The sequence below is a fragment of the Mustela nivalis genome (genome assembly GCF_964662115.1).
Source record: "Mustela nivalis genome assembly, chromosome: 18".
Classification (NCBI taxonomy): domain Eukaryota; kingdom Metazoa; phylum Chordata; class Mammalia; order Carnivora; family Mustelidae; genus Mustela; species Mustela nivalis.
Window position 1 is genome coordinate 46,724,824 of NC_139037.1, and position 14,337 is coordinate 46,739,160.

The window sequence follows — 14,337 nt, forward strand, 5'->3', positions numbered from 1 at the left end:
TTACTGCTGGATGGTGGGAATATGAGTATTACTTTCTTTCTTTTTTTTTTAAAGATTTTATTTATTTATTTCACAGATAGAGATCACAAGTAGGCAGAGAGGCAGGCAGAGGGAGAGGGGGAAGCAGGCTCCTTGCTGAGCAGAGAGCCCAATGCGGGTCTCGATCCCAAGACCCTGAGATCAAGACCTGTGTAGAAGGTAGAGGCCTAACCCACTGAGCCATCCAGTGGGTCAGCCATCAATCTAAATTGTTATTGGAATTATTAATTACACATAATAAATAATTACACATATGTACATAAAATTGAGAACAAGTATTTCTTTTCAAAGCATATTTTCTGCTTGTTACCAATATATATTTTCCATAATGTATTTACTGATTTTTATTAATATTCTATCTAAAATCCTTACTTAGCTGTCTTATTCAAAATTGTGTAGTTTGTTCTAAGGAAATAATTATATTGTCAACGAATAATGAGATGTACTTACCTGAATTTTTAACTTATCTTTCTCAGAAATAAATGATAAATTAATAAAGGATAAATTAATAATTGGCAAATTTTAAATAAATGATAAATTATGGTATAAATTATAGTATATGGTATAGAATTATGGTACCTATTATGGTATAGAGTTTATTTTAAAATTATTAAGTTGTATTAATTAAATTATAACTATAGAATTAAATTACATTAAATTATTTAAAATTATAAAATATCCTGTAAATAAACATAAGGCTGCACAATCATGATGGCGTCAGATTAAAACCATAGGAGAAAAAAATTACCCGTGAGCCCGTATTGATTTCAATAAATATTCGGGTCAATAAGTAAAAAGGGGAGTAGGGACGGTTCTGCCGGAGAACTCTCTCCCCCGACCCGCGCTGCTGGGGTCAAGGATGAGCGAGGTGCAGACCCGGGGCGGCCGGGGCCCAGGCGGAGGGGTACACCGGCCGTGGTGTCCACGATCGGCGGCACATCGCACACACCCGTTTCCACGGCCCGCGGAGGTCGCAGCCGCGGAGGCTCCTGGGCGCGCACATCCGGGTCCCGGCGCGCGCACGCGTAGCCGCCCCAAACATGGCCGCCGCCTCGCGCTCGTCTGCCTTCCCGCCTGAGGTGAGTACCCCCGTGCCGTGGACCTCTCGGTTCTTCACACTCCCTGGGGAAGGTGGTGTGTGTATGTAGCGGGGCGTGCTGAGGCGGGGAGAGGTCCGCCGAATCCTGATGTGGCGTGTGCGTGCGCGTCCGCGGGCGGTTTCACGAGGGCAGTGGGCGCGTCCGGCTCGCAGAGGCGCCGGTCGGCCCGGGGCGCGACTGCCCCGGCGACGAAGGACGCAACGTCTGCCGCGGGTGTGGACGCACCCGGCGGGGGTGAGGACGCTTCTGTTCTTTCTTGCGCGTCGCTCCGGGGTTCCGCGTTCGCATCCGGCCGGTCCTTCCGCAGGGACAGTTCAGCCCGGGCTGCCGGATGTCCTGGCCCGGCCGCGCTTCTGCCGGGAGCCGGTGGGTCCCGGTCGTTGGGTCTCAGGCCCGAGTGACCACCTTGCGCCGGCGGACTGTGCTGTTTACCGCGGAGCCCCGCAGGGGTGAGATCCCGGTTTTCCTCCACCTAAGAGCTGCCCAGCCAGCTCGGGCCGCGTTTCCCCACCCGTTTCGTGGGTGTCCGGCTTTACTGTTCCTTCGTGTCGTTTCGCTTTCCCGACTCCTCTTCCCGCACTGGTTCGTGGAGAAAGTGTTCGTACATACAGAGAAGCTGACGTCTTGTGCGACTTCCTGCGACCCGTTAAGATCTGCTCTGCTTGCTTTATCCCACGTATTCCCCTTTCCGTCTTTTCAACCATCCATTCATCTTTTGGGGGAACATTTAAAGTGAGTTGCAGATTTCACAGAGCGCCCCCCTCAAGCACCTTATTATTGCTCTTCGAAAAATTTGAGGCAAAACTGACTTAGAGTGAAACGGTGAAATGCGTAGATCTTCATTGTACCACCGGATGAGTTTTGACAAATAGAACCCAAAGCTTTATCAAAATTACTGTCACCTCAGAAAGGCCCGTTATTCTTTGCCAGTAAAGAAAACGGGGGTTGGGGCGGAGCATGGAAGAAAAAAAAAGAAAAAGAAAAGAGCTTTATTTCTTTTTAAAAGATTCTGTTTATTTATTTGACAGAAGAGAGATCACAAGTAGGTAGAGAGGCGGGCAGGGTGAGGGGAGGCTCCCCGCTGAGCAGAGCGCCCAACGTGGAACACGATTCCAAAACCCTGAGATCACGACCCCAGCCAAAGGCAGAGACCCAACCCACTGAGCCACCCAGGCGCCCCAGAAAAGAGCTTTATTGAGATATAGTTTATATAGTATACCATTCATCATTTAAGGTATACAAGTCAGTGTTTTTAAGTATACTCACTAGGTTGTGCATATATCACTGCTATCAATTTTTAAATTTTTTTTTTTATTTTATTCATTTATCTGGTAGAGACACAGCGACAGAGGGAGAGAACACATGGGCTCACAAGCAGGGGGAGTGGGAGAGGGAGAAGCAGTCTTCCCGCTGAGCAAGGAGCCCAAGGCAGAACTCAATCTCAGGACCCTGGGATCATGACCTGAGCCAAAGACAGACGCCCGGCGACTGAGCCACCCAGGTGCCCCCAATTTTTAAAATATTTTCATCACCCCCCAAAAAACAAAACCTATGCCCATTAGCAGTCAGTCCTCATCTTTTATCCCTCCAACCTCTAGACAGTAATTAATATACTTTATGTCTCTATGCATTTGCCTATTCTAGACATTTCAAATAAATGACCATTCAATAAATAGTCCTTTTGGGGGCTTTCCTTGATCATCTGTGTAGGAGAGTAGCATCTATCAGTACCTAGCTTATTTTTATGGATGAGAAATGTTTCGTTGATTGGTGTACCTCATTTTGTTTATCAGTTCATCAGTAGATGGACATTTGAGTTGCTTCCACTTTTTGGATATTGTGAATAATGCTTCTGTAAAGATTGATGTATGCTTTTTTAAAAAAAATTTTAAAAGATTTTATTTATTTATTTGACAGACAGAGATCACAAGTAGGCAGAGAGGCAGGCAGAGAGAGAGAGGAGGAAGCAGGCTCTCCGCGGAGTAGACAGCCCAATGCAGGGCTCAATCCCAGGACCCTGGGATCATGACCTGAGCCAAAGGCAGAGGCTTTAACCCACTGAGCCACCCAGGTGCCCCTGATGTATGCTTTTTAAAATTTTTTATTTTTTGGTAGATGTGTGTTTTCATTTCTCTTGGATAACAACCTAGGGATGAAACCTATTACAGCTATCCTACTGGATGTGAAGCGGTAGCTCAATGTGGTATTGATATGCATTTCCTAATAGTTACTGGTGTTGAGCATCTTTTCATAGTGTTTATTTGGCCATTTATATATTTCTTGGGAGAATTACCAATTCAGACCTTTGCCCCTTTATTAAACGGGTTATTGATCTGCTGCTCTATGGAGAGCCTGCTTCTCCCTCTCTCTCTGCTGCTCCCTTGCTTGTGTGCTCGTGCATGTGCTCTCTCTCTCTCTCTCTCTCATACAAATAAATAAAATCTTAAAAAAAAAAGATTTTATTTATTGGGGAGAGAGCATGAGTGGAGGAGATAGGTAGAGGGAGAAGGAAAAGTAGGTTCCCCTCTGAGCAGGGAGCCTGATAGTGCTCCATCCCAGGGACCTGGGATCATGACCTGAGCCTAAGGCAGACAGACATTAAACCCAGCCTGGCATCTGCTCCTTGCTCAGAAGGGAGCCTGCTTCTCCCTCTCCCTGTGCTGCTGCTCCCCCTGCTTGTGAGCCCATGCGTTCTCTCCCTCTGTCAAATAAATACATAAAATTTTTATTTTCTTTTTTAAGATTTTATTTATTTATTTGACAGAGAAATGGAGAGCACAAGTAAGCAGAATGGCAGGGAGAGGGGGAGAGAGAAGCAGGCTCTCTGCTGAGCAGGGAGCCCTATGTGGTTCCACTGTGTGTTTTACTATTCTGGAATATGTATAAAAGAAATTATATAGATAATATTAAACATCCATGTAACTTAAAATTGCTAAGGTCTTACATGCATGAAAAGAATCAATAAAAGGAAAGGCAGGGACTCCTGGGTGGCTCAGTGGGTTAAGCATCTGTCTTTGGCTCAGGTCATGATCCTGTAGTCCCAGTATTGAGCCCATCATCGGGCTCCCTGTCAGTGAAGAGTCTAACTCTCCCTCTCCTTCTGCTTCTCCCCAGCTGCTCTCTTGCTCTCTCTCACTCACTCACTCTCTCAAATAAATAAAATGTTAAAAAAACAATACAGGAAAGGCATTTGTGTAAAAATATGTGTTTCTTTATTTAAATGCTTGGGCACAATATCTTAGAAGACATAAGAAGCAGTCCAATGCTGAAGGTTTGAATTAAGACAAACAGGGCAGGAATAAGTTACTGTCCTCAGTGAAACTGAACGGGGTGTGTATGTGGATGCTGCTGGAACTATGAGGGCTGGGGTTGGACCCAGACCAGCTGTATTGCATGGAAAAGGGAGACAGACCTTACTTTGCTGAAAGCAGATTCTAAGTACAGATGCATTAAGGCAGCCCAGGCTGTTGAGATGAGTTGGAACTTAGTCACAGGTGGAGGATCCGTCACCCCTTGGCATTTGGCCTGGAACAGCATCAGGACAATTTATGACAGAAAATAACTCCTTAGACCTGAGGTCTCAGCCTGTGCTGGGGCAACATTCAGTGTGTGAAAGGCCTTGGAGACTGCCTTCTTTGATGGCCACAGGAAGAGAAGGACAGGCTGGGGAGAGTACTGGGGCTTCAGAGAAGTAGTATGATAGACATCTGAGGACAGGTTCAGAAGAAGAGTTGGGGTGAAACGGAACCCCCAAAATATGTATATGGCACCAAGGTAAATTTTTTACAGCGTAAATTTTGTATTATATTACTAAAGGGAATAGTGCATAAATATATAGGAAGTCAATAATCTGAGATATTTATTTATTTTCTTAAAGATTTTATTTATTTATTTCACAGAGAGAGAGAGAGAGAGAGAGAAAGATCACAAGCAGCCAGAGAGGCAGGCAGAGAGAAGGGAAGCAGGCCCCCAGCTGAGCAGAGAGTCGGATGCGGGGCTCAATGCCAGTACCCTGAGACCGTGACCCGAGCCAAAGGCAGAGGCTTAACCTACTGAGCCACCCAGGCGCACCAATATTATTTTTTAAAGTTTTATTTATTTATGTAATCTCTGCACCCAGTGTGTGGCTTGACTCACAACACTAGAATCAAGAGTCGGCGTGTTCTTCTGAGCCAGACAGATGCCCCAACCTGAGATATTTTTAAGACAATCTTTATTAACAAAATTCAGTATAATTCCTATGTTAAATTTCCTAATATTATTTCCCTAAAGCCTATTCTAATGTTCTCCTGTGTACTGGAGATCATTTGCTCTCCCCCCCCCCCAAAAAAGACTTTATTTATATATTAGAGAGAGAGAGTGCATGAGAAAGAGAGCACAAGCAAGAAGGAGGGGTAGAGGGAGGAGCAGACTCCATCCTGTTAAGCAGGGAGCCCGATATGGGACTCAGTCCCAGGATTCTGAGATCATGGCCTTAGCCAAAAGCAGATGCTTAACTGACTGAGCCATCCAGGTGCCCCAGGTCTGTCTGTCTGTCTGTCTCTCTCTCTCTCTCTTTTTTCCCCTGTAATTTCACTATGGCCCTCAGGCCCTCATTGATGGAGGGTATAGTTGGAATGGCCAGTTTTTGTCAAGGAGATGTAGAATAGGCAATGACTCCATAAATTCAGGGAATTAGCTTGATTTCTTTTTAGCTTGGTTCTCTTGAATGAAGGCACCTTTTTCTTAGTGTCTTGTAGTACATGAAGTATTGTTCTGTTCTAAGGTATCCCGAGTTGATACCTGCAGGGACTTTGGTCCACAGGGTGTTCGAACATCATGTGGTCCTGAGCCTTGTAGCAAATCTAGTATTGCCGGCTGCCTGCAGCTTTCTGACAACCTAACACCTCCCCGGATTTTGAGATGCTTGCCGGAAGTACTATCAAGGTCAAGAGTTCTGATACAGGGTGAAAGAGACTATGTCTAGCATCACTGGCATCATTCTTGAAGGTGAAAATTTACTTATTACAGGTTTATTGAGATTTAATTCATAATATCATACGATTCATCCAAAGTGCACAAGTCGTGGTTTTTAGTATATTCACAAAGTTGTGCAACCATCACCACTGTGTAATTCCAAAATGTTTTCATTAGGCCAGCAAGAAACCATGTACCCATTAGTAATCATTCCCCTTTACTCCCAGCTCCTGGCAACCACAACCACTGTCTATATGGGATTGTCTGTTCTGGACATTTCATGAGATCATATAAAATGTAGTCTTTTGTGTCAATGTTCTTTCACCGGAGGTAATGTTTTTAAGGTTCATCTATGTTGTTAGACCATCTATTAGTAATTAATTCCTTCTTGTGGCTGAACAGTATTCCATTGTGTGGATTTCTGTGTTTTTGTTGAGCCATTCTTCAGTTGTTGGACATTTATTTGTGGGTTTTTTTAAAAAAAGATTTTATTTATTTATTTGACAGAGAAAGAGATCACAAGTAGGCAGAGAGGCAGGCAGAGTTGGGGAGGGGGAAGCAGGCTCCCTGTTGAGCAGAGAGCCAGATGCGGGGCTCAATCCCAGGACCCTAAGATCATGACCTGAGCTGAAGGCAGAGGCTTAACCCACTGAGCCACCTAGGCACCCCCATTTTTTGTTTTAAAATGTTTTATTTATTTATTTGACAGACAGAGGTCACAAGTAGGCAAAGAGGCAGGTAGAGAGAGGGAGAGGGAGAAGCAGGTTCCCTGCTGAGCAGAAAGCCCAGTGCGGGGCTGGATCCTAAGATCATGACCTGAGCTGAAGGCAGAGGCTTAAACCCACTGAGCCCCCCAGGCGTCCCCTAGGCACCCCTTTATTTGAGTTTCTACTTTTTGTTTATCATGAATAGTGCTGCTATCAACTTGTAATTCGTGTACAAGTTTATGTGTTGGACATATGTTTGCATTTTTCCTGAGTAGAAAACCAGGAATAGAGTTGATAAAGTTTAACATAACTATCTTAAACTTTTTTTTTTAAGATTTTATTTATTTATTTGTTTATTTATTTATCTATCTTAGAGGGTCAGAGGAGAGGAGGAGGGAAACAGAAAGGGGGAGAATCCCAAGCAGACTCCCAAGCAGCATATGTGGGGCTTGATCCCACAACCCTGAGATCATGGCCTGAGCCAAAACCAAGAGTCGGACGCTCAACTGACTGAGCCAGCCTGGTGCCCTGTTATTGTCTGTTTTTTATATTGACCACACTCATGGTTATGAAGTGGTATCTCACTGTGGTTTTGATTAGCATTTCTCCAATGACCATGATATTGATCATCTTTTCATGTGCTTATTGGCCATCTGTATGTCTTCTTTAGAGAAATGCCTGTTCACATCCATTGCCTCTTTTTAAAATTTGAGTTGTTTTGTTTTTTAGTTGTTAGAGTTTTTTTTTATATCTTCTATATATAAGTCCATTATTAGTCGTATGCTTTGTAAATAGTTTCTCCCATTTGATGGGTTAACATTTCACTTTTTTTTTTTTTTTTTTTTAGAAAAGCCAAAAACTTTAATTTTCAATATGAGCTACATGGTCATAAACACAATGCAATGTGAGCCGCACCCGCCCAGGGGCCCCGGAAACCCTCCCTCCCCAAAATCCCGAGCAGCTCCTTCTCCCGGAGAGGGAGTGAGGGAAAAGCGGGCGGACGGAAAGGCCCCCAGCCTGAGGACCCCGGGGTCCGGCCTCCCTGCCACCCTCTTAGGAGGCAGCCGTGGAGTGAAAGGGTTCAAGATGTGCTGCCTGAGGCCCCAGGTTCAAGTCTCCACTTGGCCCTCACAAAGTGCCACTCCTCATCGCTGGGAGTGTGGGGCACAGTCTGCCTCCCCCACAGGGCGTGTGAGTCAGACGTGGTGGCTTTTTTTAAGTTTTAAAGATTTTTAATTTATTTGTCAGAGAGAGAGAGAGAGAGAGAGGGAGAGAGAGCGAACACAGGCAGAGGCAGAGGGAGAAGCAGACTCCCTGCCAAGCAAGGAGCCCGACGATGTGGGACTCGATCCCAGGACGCTGGGATCATGACCTGAGCCGAAGGCAGCTGCTTAACCAACTGAGCCACCCAGGCGTCCCAACATTTCACTTTTTAAAATAATTTTATTCATTTATTTGACAGAGCGAGAGGGAGAGCGCGCGCAGGCAGGCAGAGTAGCAGATAAAGGGAGAGGGAGAAGGAGAAGCAAGCTCCCTTTTGAGCAAGGAGCCCAATTTGGGGCTTGATCCCAGGACCCTGGCAATTGTCACCTGAGCTGAAGGCAGTCTCTTAACCAGCTGAGCCACTCAGGTGCCCAACTTTTCACTCTCTTAGTGGTGTCTAACTCGTACTGCAATAAAGGAGGTAGCTATTATAGATTGAATGGGTGTTCCCTTTGCTCCTCAAGGCCCATTCTCCATGTGCCCACAACAGTCGTGATCACAGCTTTGGTAGGTGTCTTGCTGGGGCATTACTTGCAGAATATGTGTGTCTAGAAAATTTCCCCAAGTGATATCCTGGTGTATATATGTCTGACTCATTTCTTTTAAGAACACAAATGCATCCTTCCCCTACAGACCCGAAGTAAGGTGCTCTCTATCTCTTGTCTTCACGGGACCTCCACAGGCCACCCAGGCCCCAGTGTACTCAGGAGACCCAGTATGGGAAACATGCAGTATGGTGGCAGGGCAGCCTTAGGAGGCCTTTTCTGTAGGTGAGGAATGCAAAACGTTCAGGAGTAACATTTTGGGACATGGTCCTACTGCCCACCTAGCCCCTCCATATCAGCGTTGAATGCTGTGGATATAGCAGGTGTTTTCACATTAGGTGTGATGTTTACTTTGATTCCTTGTGTCCCTAATTGTTAGAAATTTTCATCAAGAGTTGAGTTTTTTTAAAGCACTTTCTGAATTTATTGATATAGGTTAAGGGGGTTTACGACTTGAATCTGAGAGCAGTTTGGTCATGAGTTTGGGTGAGATTTCCTCAAATTACTTAGTTTATTGAGACATGGTGTAGGGGAATGTTTTTTACTTTTTTCAGAAGATATGGGGAGTTACATTAGTAGACATTCTAATTTGTGTGTGTGTGTGTGTGTGTGTGTGTGTGTTTGTTTTAAGGATTTGATTTATTTGACAGGGAGAGATGCAGTGAGAGAGGGAATACAAGCAGGGGAAGTGGAAGAGAAGGAGCAGAGAGCCTGATGCAGGGCTCTATCACAGGACCATGGGATCCTGACCTGAGCTGAAAGCAGACACTTAATGACTGAGCCATCCAGGTGCCCCTAAACATTCTAATGTTTTACAGTCCTTACATTCTTAGGGTAAATCCAATGTTGCCATTTTGGTAACTTTCTTCTGTGTCTTAGTTAAATCCCCTTTCCATGAGTGATAGTGCTAATGTGTGCCTTCTCTTTTTCTTGGGTCACTCTTGCCAAAGTATGTCTTTCAAATAACAGACTTGGTTTTCAGATAACAGATTTGGTTTTCTTTCTTTTCTTTTCTTTCTTTTTTTTTTTTTTTTTTTTTAAGATTTATTTATTTATTTATTTGACAGAGATCACAAGTAGGCAGAGAGGCAGGAAGAGAGAGAAAGGAAGGGAAGCAGGCTCCATGCTGAGCAGAGGGCCCGAATGTGGGGCTCGATCCCAGGACCCCGGGTTCATGACCTGAGCTGAAGGCAGAGGCTTTAACCCATTGAGCCACCCAGGCACCTGGTTTTCTTTATCTTCTTGTATATTCTTTATTTTGTTCTTTAATTTCTGCTGTTACCTTTATTATCACCTTCCTTCTATTCCTGTTGGCTTACTCCTTCGCTCTTTCTCATAAGTCTTAAGTTGAACCGTGACTTAGTCTTTTTTATTTATTTTTTATTTTTTTAAAAGATTTTATTTATTTGTCTTTTTTTTTTTTAAACATAAATCTTAAAGGTCAATATTTCCTGAGGAATGGTATTAGCTGCATCCTGATTTGCCACATGTTTTGAGATATACCATTTCCACTGTTCAGTTTGGTTCTAGGTGTTTTCTAATTTCTCTTGAGATTTCTCTTTGATCTCTGAATTCTGAGAAATAGGTTTTTGTTTTTCCCAATAAGTAGAACTTTGTTTTACTTAATGTTTTTCTTGTATTTGGTTTTCTTTCTGCCACTGGTTCTTAACTTGACCACATTTCTAGTTAAGAGGTTGGGGTCTGGGATGCCTGGGTGGCTCAGTGATTTAAGCGTCTGCCTTCTGCTCAGGTCATGACCCCAGAGTCCTGGGATAGAGCCCTGCATCAGACTCCCTCCTCCTCCCTCTCCCACTTCCCCTGCTTGTGTTCCCTCTCTCACTGCGTCTCTCCCTGTCAAATAAATAAATCAAATCCTTAAAACAAACACACACACACACACACACACACACACACTCTCTCTTTGGGCTCCCTGCTCAGGGGAGAGTCTGCTGCTCCCTCTCCCTTTGCTTCCCCCCACTCCCCACTGTGCTCTTTCTCTTGCTTGCTCACTCAAATAAATAAGAATCTTAAAAATAAAAAGCAGGCTGCATGGTCTGTGTCATACTGTGGTCTTACTTTGTTTGAACTTGTTCTTTGGCCGGGTTTATTGGCAGTGTTAGCAAATGTCCTACTTGCACTCAGAAAGCACTTGTTTGGCTCTAACTGTTGTTTTGTGGCTCTTCATCCTGCTGTGGGTCAAGCTAGCTAATTACATTCTCTCCTTCATTCTGTCTTACTACAACAGGGGCTTTCTACCTCAGCACTATTGACACTTGGGGCTGGGCCATTCTGTGTTTTGAGGGACTATCCTGTGTATTTAAAGGTGTTTAGCAGCATCCCTGGCCTCTGCTTCCTAGATTCCTGTAGCATGTGCCCACCCATTCATGATAACCTAAAACGTTTTCACACATTTCAGATGTCCTTTGGGGAGTAACACTGAGTCTGGTTGAAAACCACTGCTCTGTGGGTTTGGAAGTTTTACATTGTATTTATTCTCTTATTTCTGATTTGACTAGGTCTAATGTGAATTCTGACCAATGGATGGATGTCAGGACACTTAATTTTGTTATGCCTTTCTCATCTCAAAATGCATTGCCATTTGACATTTTAGTCCATCCTGTTGTTAACTCCCCGTCATTGTTACTGCTGCGTTTTTTGTGATGTTGCGTTTGATACATTGGATTTGATTTAAATACATTTTAAATAATCATTTCCTTCTCTTTTTTTCTCTTTTTTTTCCCCCTGTGAAGAACAACTTTTCCTAATTTTTTTTAAAGATTTTATTAATTTATTTGACAGAGAGAGAGAGAGGGAGATCACAAGCAGGCAGAGAGAGAGGGGAAAGCAGGCTCCCTGCTGAGCAGGGAGCCCGATGCGGGGCTTGATCCCGGGACCCTGAGATCATGACCTGAGCCAAAGGCAGAGACTTAACCCTCTGAACCACCTAAGCACGCCCAACTTTTCCTAATTCTTTTGGCTAGTATCCTTGGAGATAAACTCTTGCTTTTCTGAAGTTGTCTTTGTCTTACCCCATGCAGTAGTGTATCTGAGAGTATTTCCCCCTCAGCACTTTTTTCCCCCCAATCGGATGCTTTTATTTTTATTTTTTTCTCCACATTTTTAAAATTAACATATAATGTGTTATTTGCCCCGGGGGTACAGGTCTGTGGGTCCTCAGGTTTACACTTCACAGCACTCACCATAGCACATACCCTCCCCAATATCCATAGCCCAACCACCTTCTCTATACCCCCCTGCCCCCGGCAACCCTCAGTTTGTTTTGTGAGATTAAGAGTCTCTTATGGTTTGTCTCCCTTCTGATCCCATCTTGTTTCATTTTTTTTTCTTCCCTTCCCTCCAAGTCCCCCACTTTGCCTCTCAAATTCCTCATATCTCCCTTAGCACTTTTTAGATTTTATTTATTTGACACAAAGATCACAAGTAGGCGGAGAGGCAGGCAGAGGGAGAGGGGGAAGCAGACTCCCCACCAAGCAGAGAGCCTGATGCGGGGCTCGATCCCAGGACCCTGAGACTACAACCCAGGCCAAAGGCAGAGGCTTAACCCACTGAGCCACCCAGGTGCCCCTCCCTCAGCACCTTTAAAATGACCTTCCATTACTTTCAGGTTTCTACTTTTGCTATTATTAAGTGATCTGTTGGACGCCTGGGTGACTCAGTTGGTTAAGCAACTGTCTTCAGCTCAGGTCATGATCCTGGAGTCCCAGGATCGAGTCTCACTTCAGGCTCCCTGCTCAGTGGGGATTCTGCTTCTTCCTCTGACCCTCCCTCCTCTCATGCTCTCTTTCAAATAAAACTTTAAGAAGAAAATCTGTTAAGATACTTTTTACTCCTTCCCCAGTGTTCTTTTTTCTCTCTGTTGGTCTTTAAGACTGTCTTCCTAGGTATAGATTGATACCCACTTATGCTTGGGACTCCTGCTTCTCAGTATGAGATGCCTACATGTGGAATTGCTGGACATTGGAATGTGCCCATTTTATGTTTTTTTTTTTTTAAGATTTTATTTATTTATTTGACAGATAGAGGTCACAAGTAGGCAGAGAGGCAGGCAGAGAGAGAAGGGGAAGCAGGCTCCCTGCTGAGCAGAGAGCCCGATGCGGGGCTCGATCCCAGGACCCTGGGATCATGACCTGAGCCGAAGGCAGAGGCTTTAACCCACTGAGCCACCCAGGCGCCCCCCCATTTTATGTTTTGATGTTGCTACCATTCTGTATTGCTGAGTGTACTGACCACTTTACATGCCCACCAATACTCTTTTCCATGAGGTGCCTAAGCTTTATATTCTCATGCCTTGTTTTATTTTCACTTGAATGAAAAGTGAGCAGATACTCATGTTTTCAGGATATTTGTGTTTTCTATAAAGTGCCTTTTGGTGTCCCTTTTCCCCTTTATGTGCTATTTTGTAAGAATTCTTTATAGATCTTAGGCACTTTTCCTTTGTCTCTTTTATATATTATGACATTATTTCTTCATTTGCCCCTGTGTTTTGGCTCTTACTTGTTTTTGTTTTTGTGAGGAAATTTAAAATGTTGATATTAAATTTATTATTCTTTATCTGTGTGGTTTATGTTTATTGATCATGAAGGTATCCTATGTAATTTAAACTTTGATTTTGTGTCGGTATTTTTCTCCATCTAGAGTTTTTAAAAAAAAATACTTCTTTCTGAGGTAAGGAGCAAATTTCATTTTGCTTAAAAGAAACGAGGAGCCAGTTGTCTTGTTATCATGAAATAAAAGGGGTAGGGGGTTGGTTAGAGGAAGATCAATAATGGTGGAGACACTAGCAGCCACATACAAAATGCCGTCCATTCCCGAGGTCAGAAGCAGTGTTAGACATGATCTAACTCTCATAGTAACCCTGCAGCGTGACAGATCTAGGACTTTTAAACCTTCATGTCTTCAAGTTTATGCTTTGTCCCATCCATGGAGACAGAACTCTGACTACAAAGCTGGGGTGAAAACTGCTCATTCAGCACTATCATAAGCACATGGTGAGGTTGGGTCTTTGAAAATATGTATTGAGGGCGCCTGGGTGGCTCAGTGGGTTAAGCCGCTGCCTTCGGCTCAGGTCATGATCCCAGCATCCTGGGATGGAGTCCCGCATCGGGCTCTCTGCTCAGCAGGGAGCCTGCTTCCTCCCCTCTCTCTCTCTGCCTGCCTCTCTGCCTACTTGTGATCTCTCTCTGTAAAATAAATAAATAAAAATCTTAAAAAAAAAAATATGTATTGAATGTCGATGTGGGCAGTGGGTGGAAGGGGCTAGCACACAATAGCCAAGATGGTGTTCCAGTGTGAGCAGTGACCCCTGACCTCTGGTCTCCTACATCTCAGTTTCATTCTTTTGGTGATACTTGTTTGTACTGTTCCTCCTGCTTGTTCTCTAGGGGAATGAAGATGCCATATAGGTCTTTGAAACTGTTCTTGGCTCCGTCTCTTGACTCTCTTTACCTTCCCCTTGTACAGGTGTTAGTTTGAAGAAGTCAAAATACCCACAAATGTAAATTGGTTCAGCCTCTGTCTAAAACAGAATGGAGTTTCCTCAAGAAATTAAAAACAAAAATGTCGTATGATGTAGTAATTCCACTACTGGTTATTTACCTCCAAAAAGGAAACAAAACACTAATTGGAAAAAATATATGCCCTACTATTCATTGCAGTATTATTTATAATAGCCAAGATATGGAAGCAACCCAAGTGCCCACTGATAGA

At 43.9% G+C, this 14,337-nt stretch overlaps 1 protein-coding gene across 10 annotated transcripts in view; it reads left to right on the plus strand.

Annotated features, from left to right (window-relative positions):
* LOC309852601 (zinc finger and SCAN domain-containing protein 18-like) overlaps positions 1–14,337 on the plus strand; it is a 68,449-nt gene that overhangs the window by 12,687 nt on the left and 41,425 nt on the right. For 2 of the 10 annotated variants that reach the window (XM_082709591.1, XM_082709580.1), the window contains exon 1: positions 1,023–1,118. The exons of 1 other annotated variant lie outside the window; for it this stretch is intronic. Coding sequence is in view for 1 of the 9 variants with exons in the window: in XM_082709579.1 (XP_082565705.1) it covers positions 1,080–1,118 (39 nt within the window). In the remaining 8 variants the exon portion in view is untranslated. 7 more of the 10 variants (XM_082709587.1, XM_082709583.1, XM_082709581.1 and 4 more) reach the window with 7 other exon arrangements.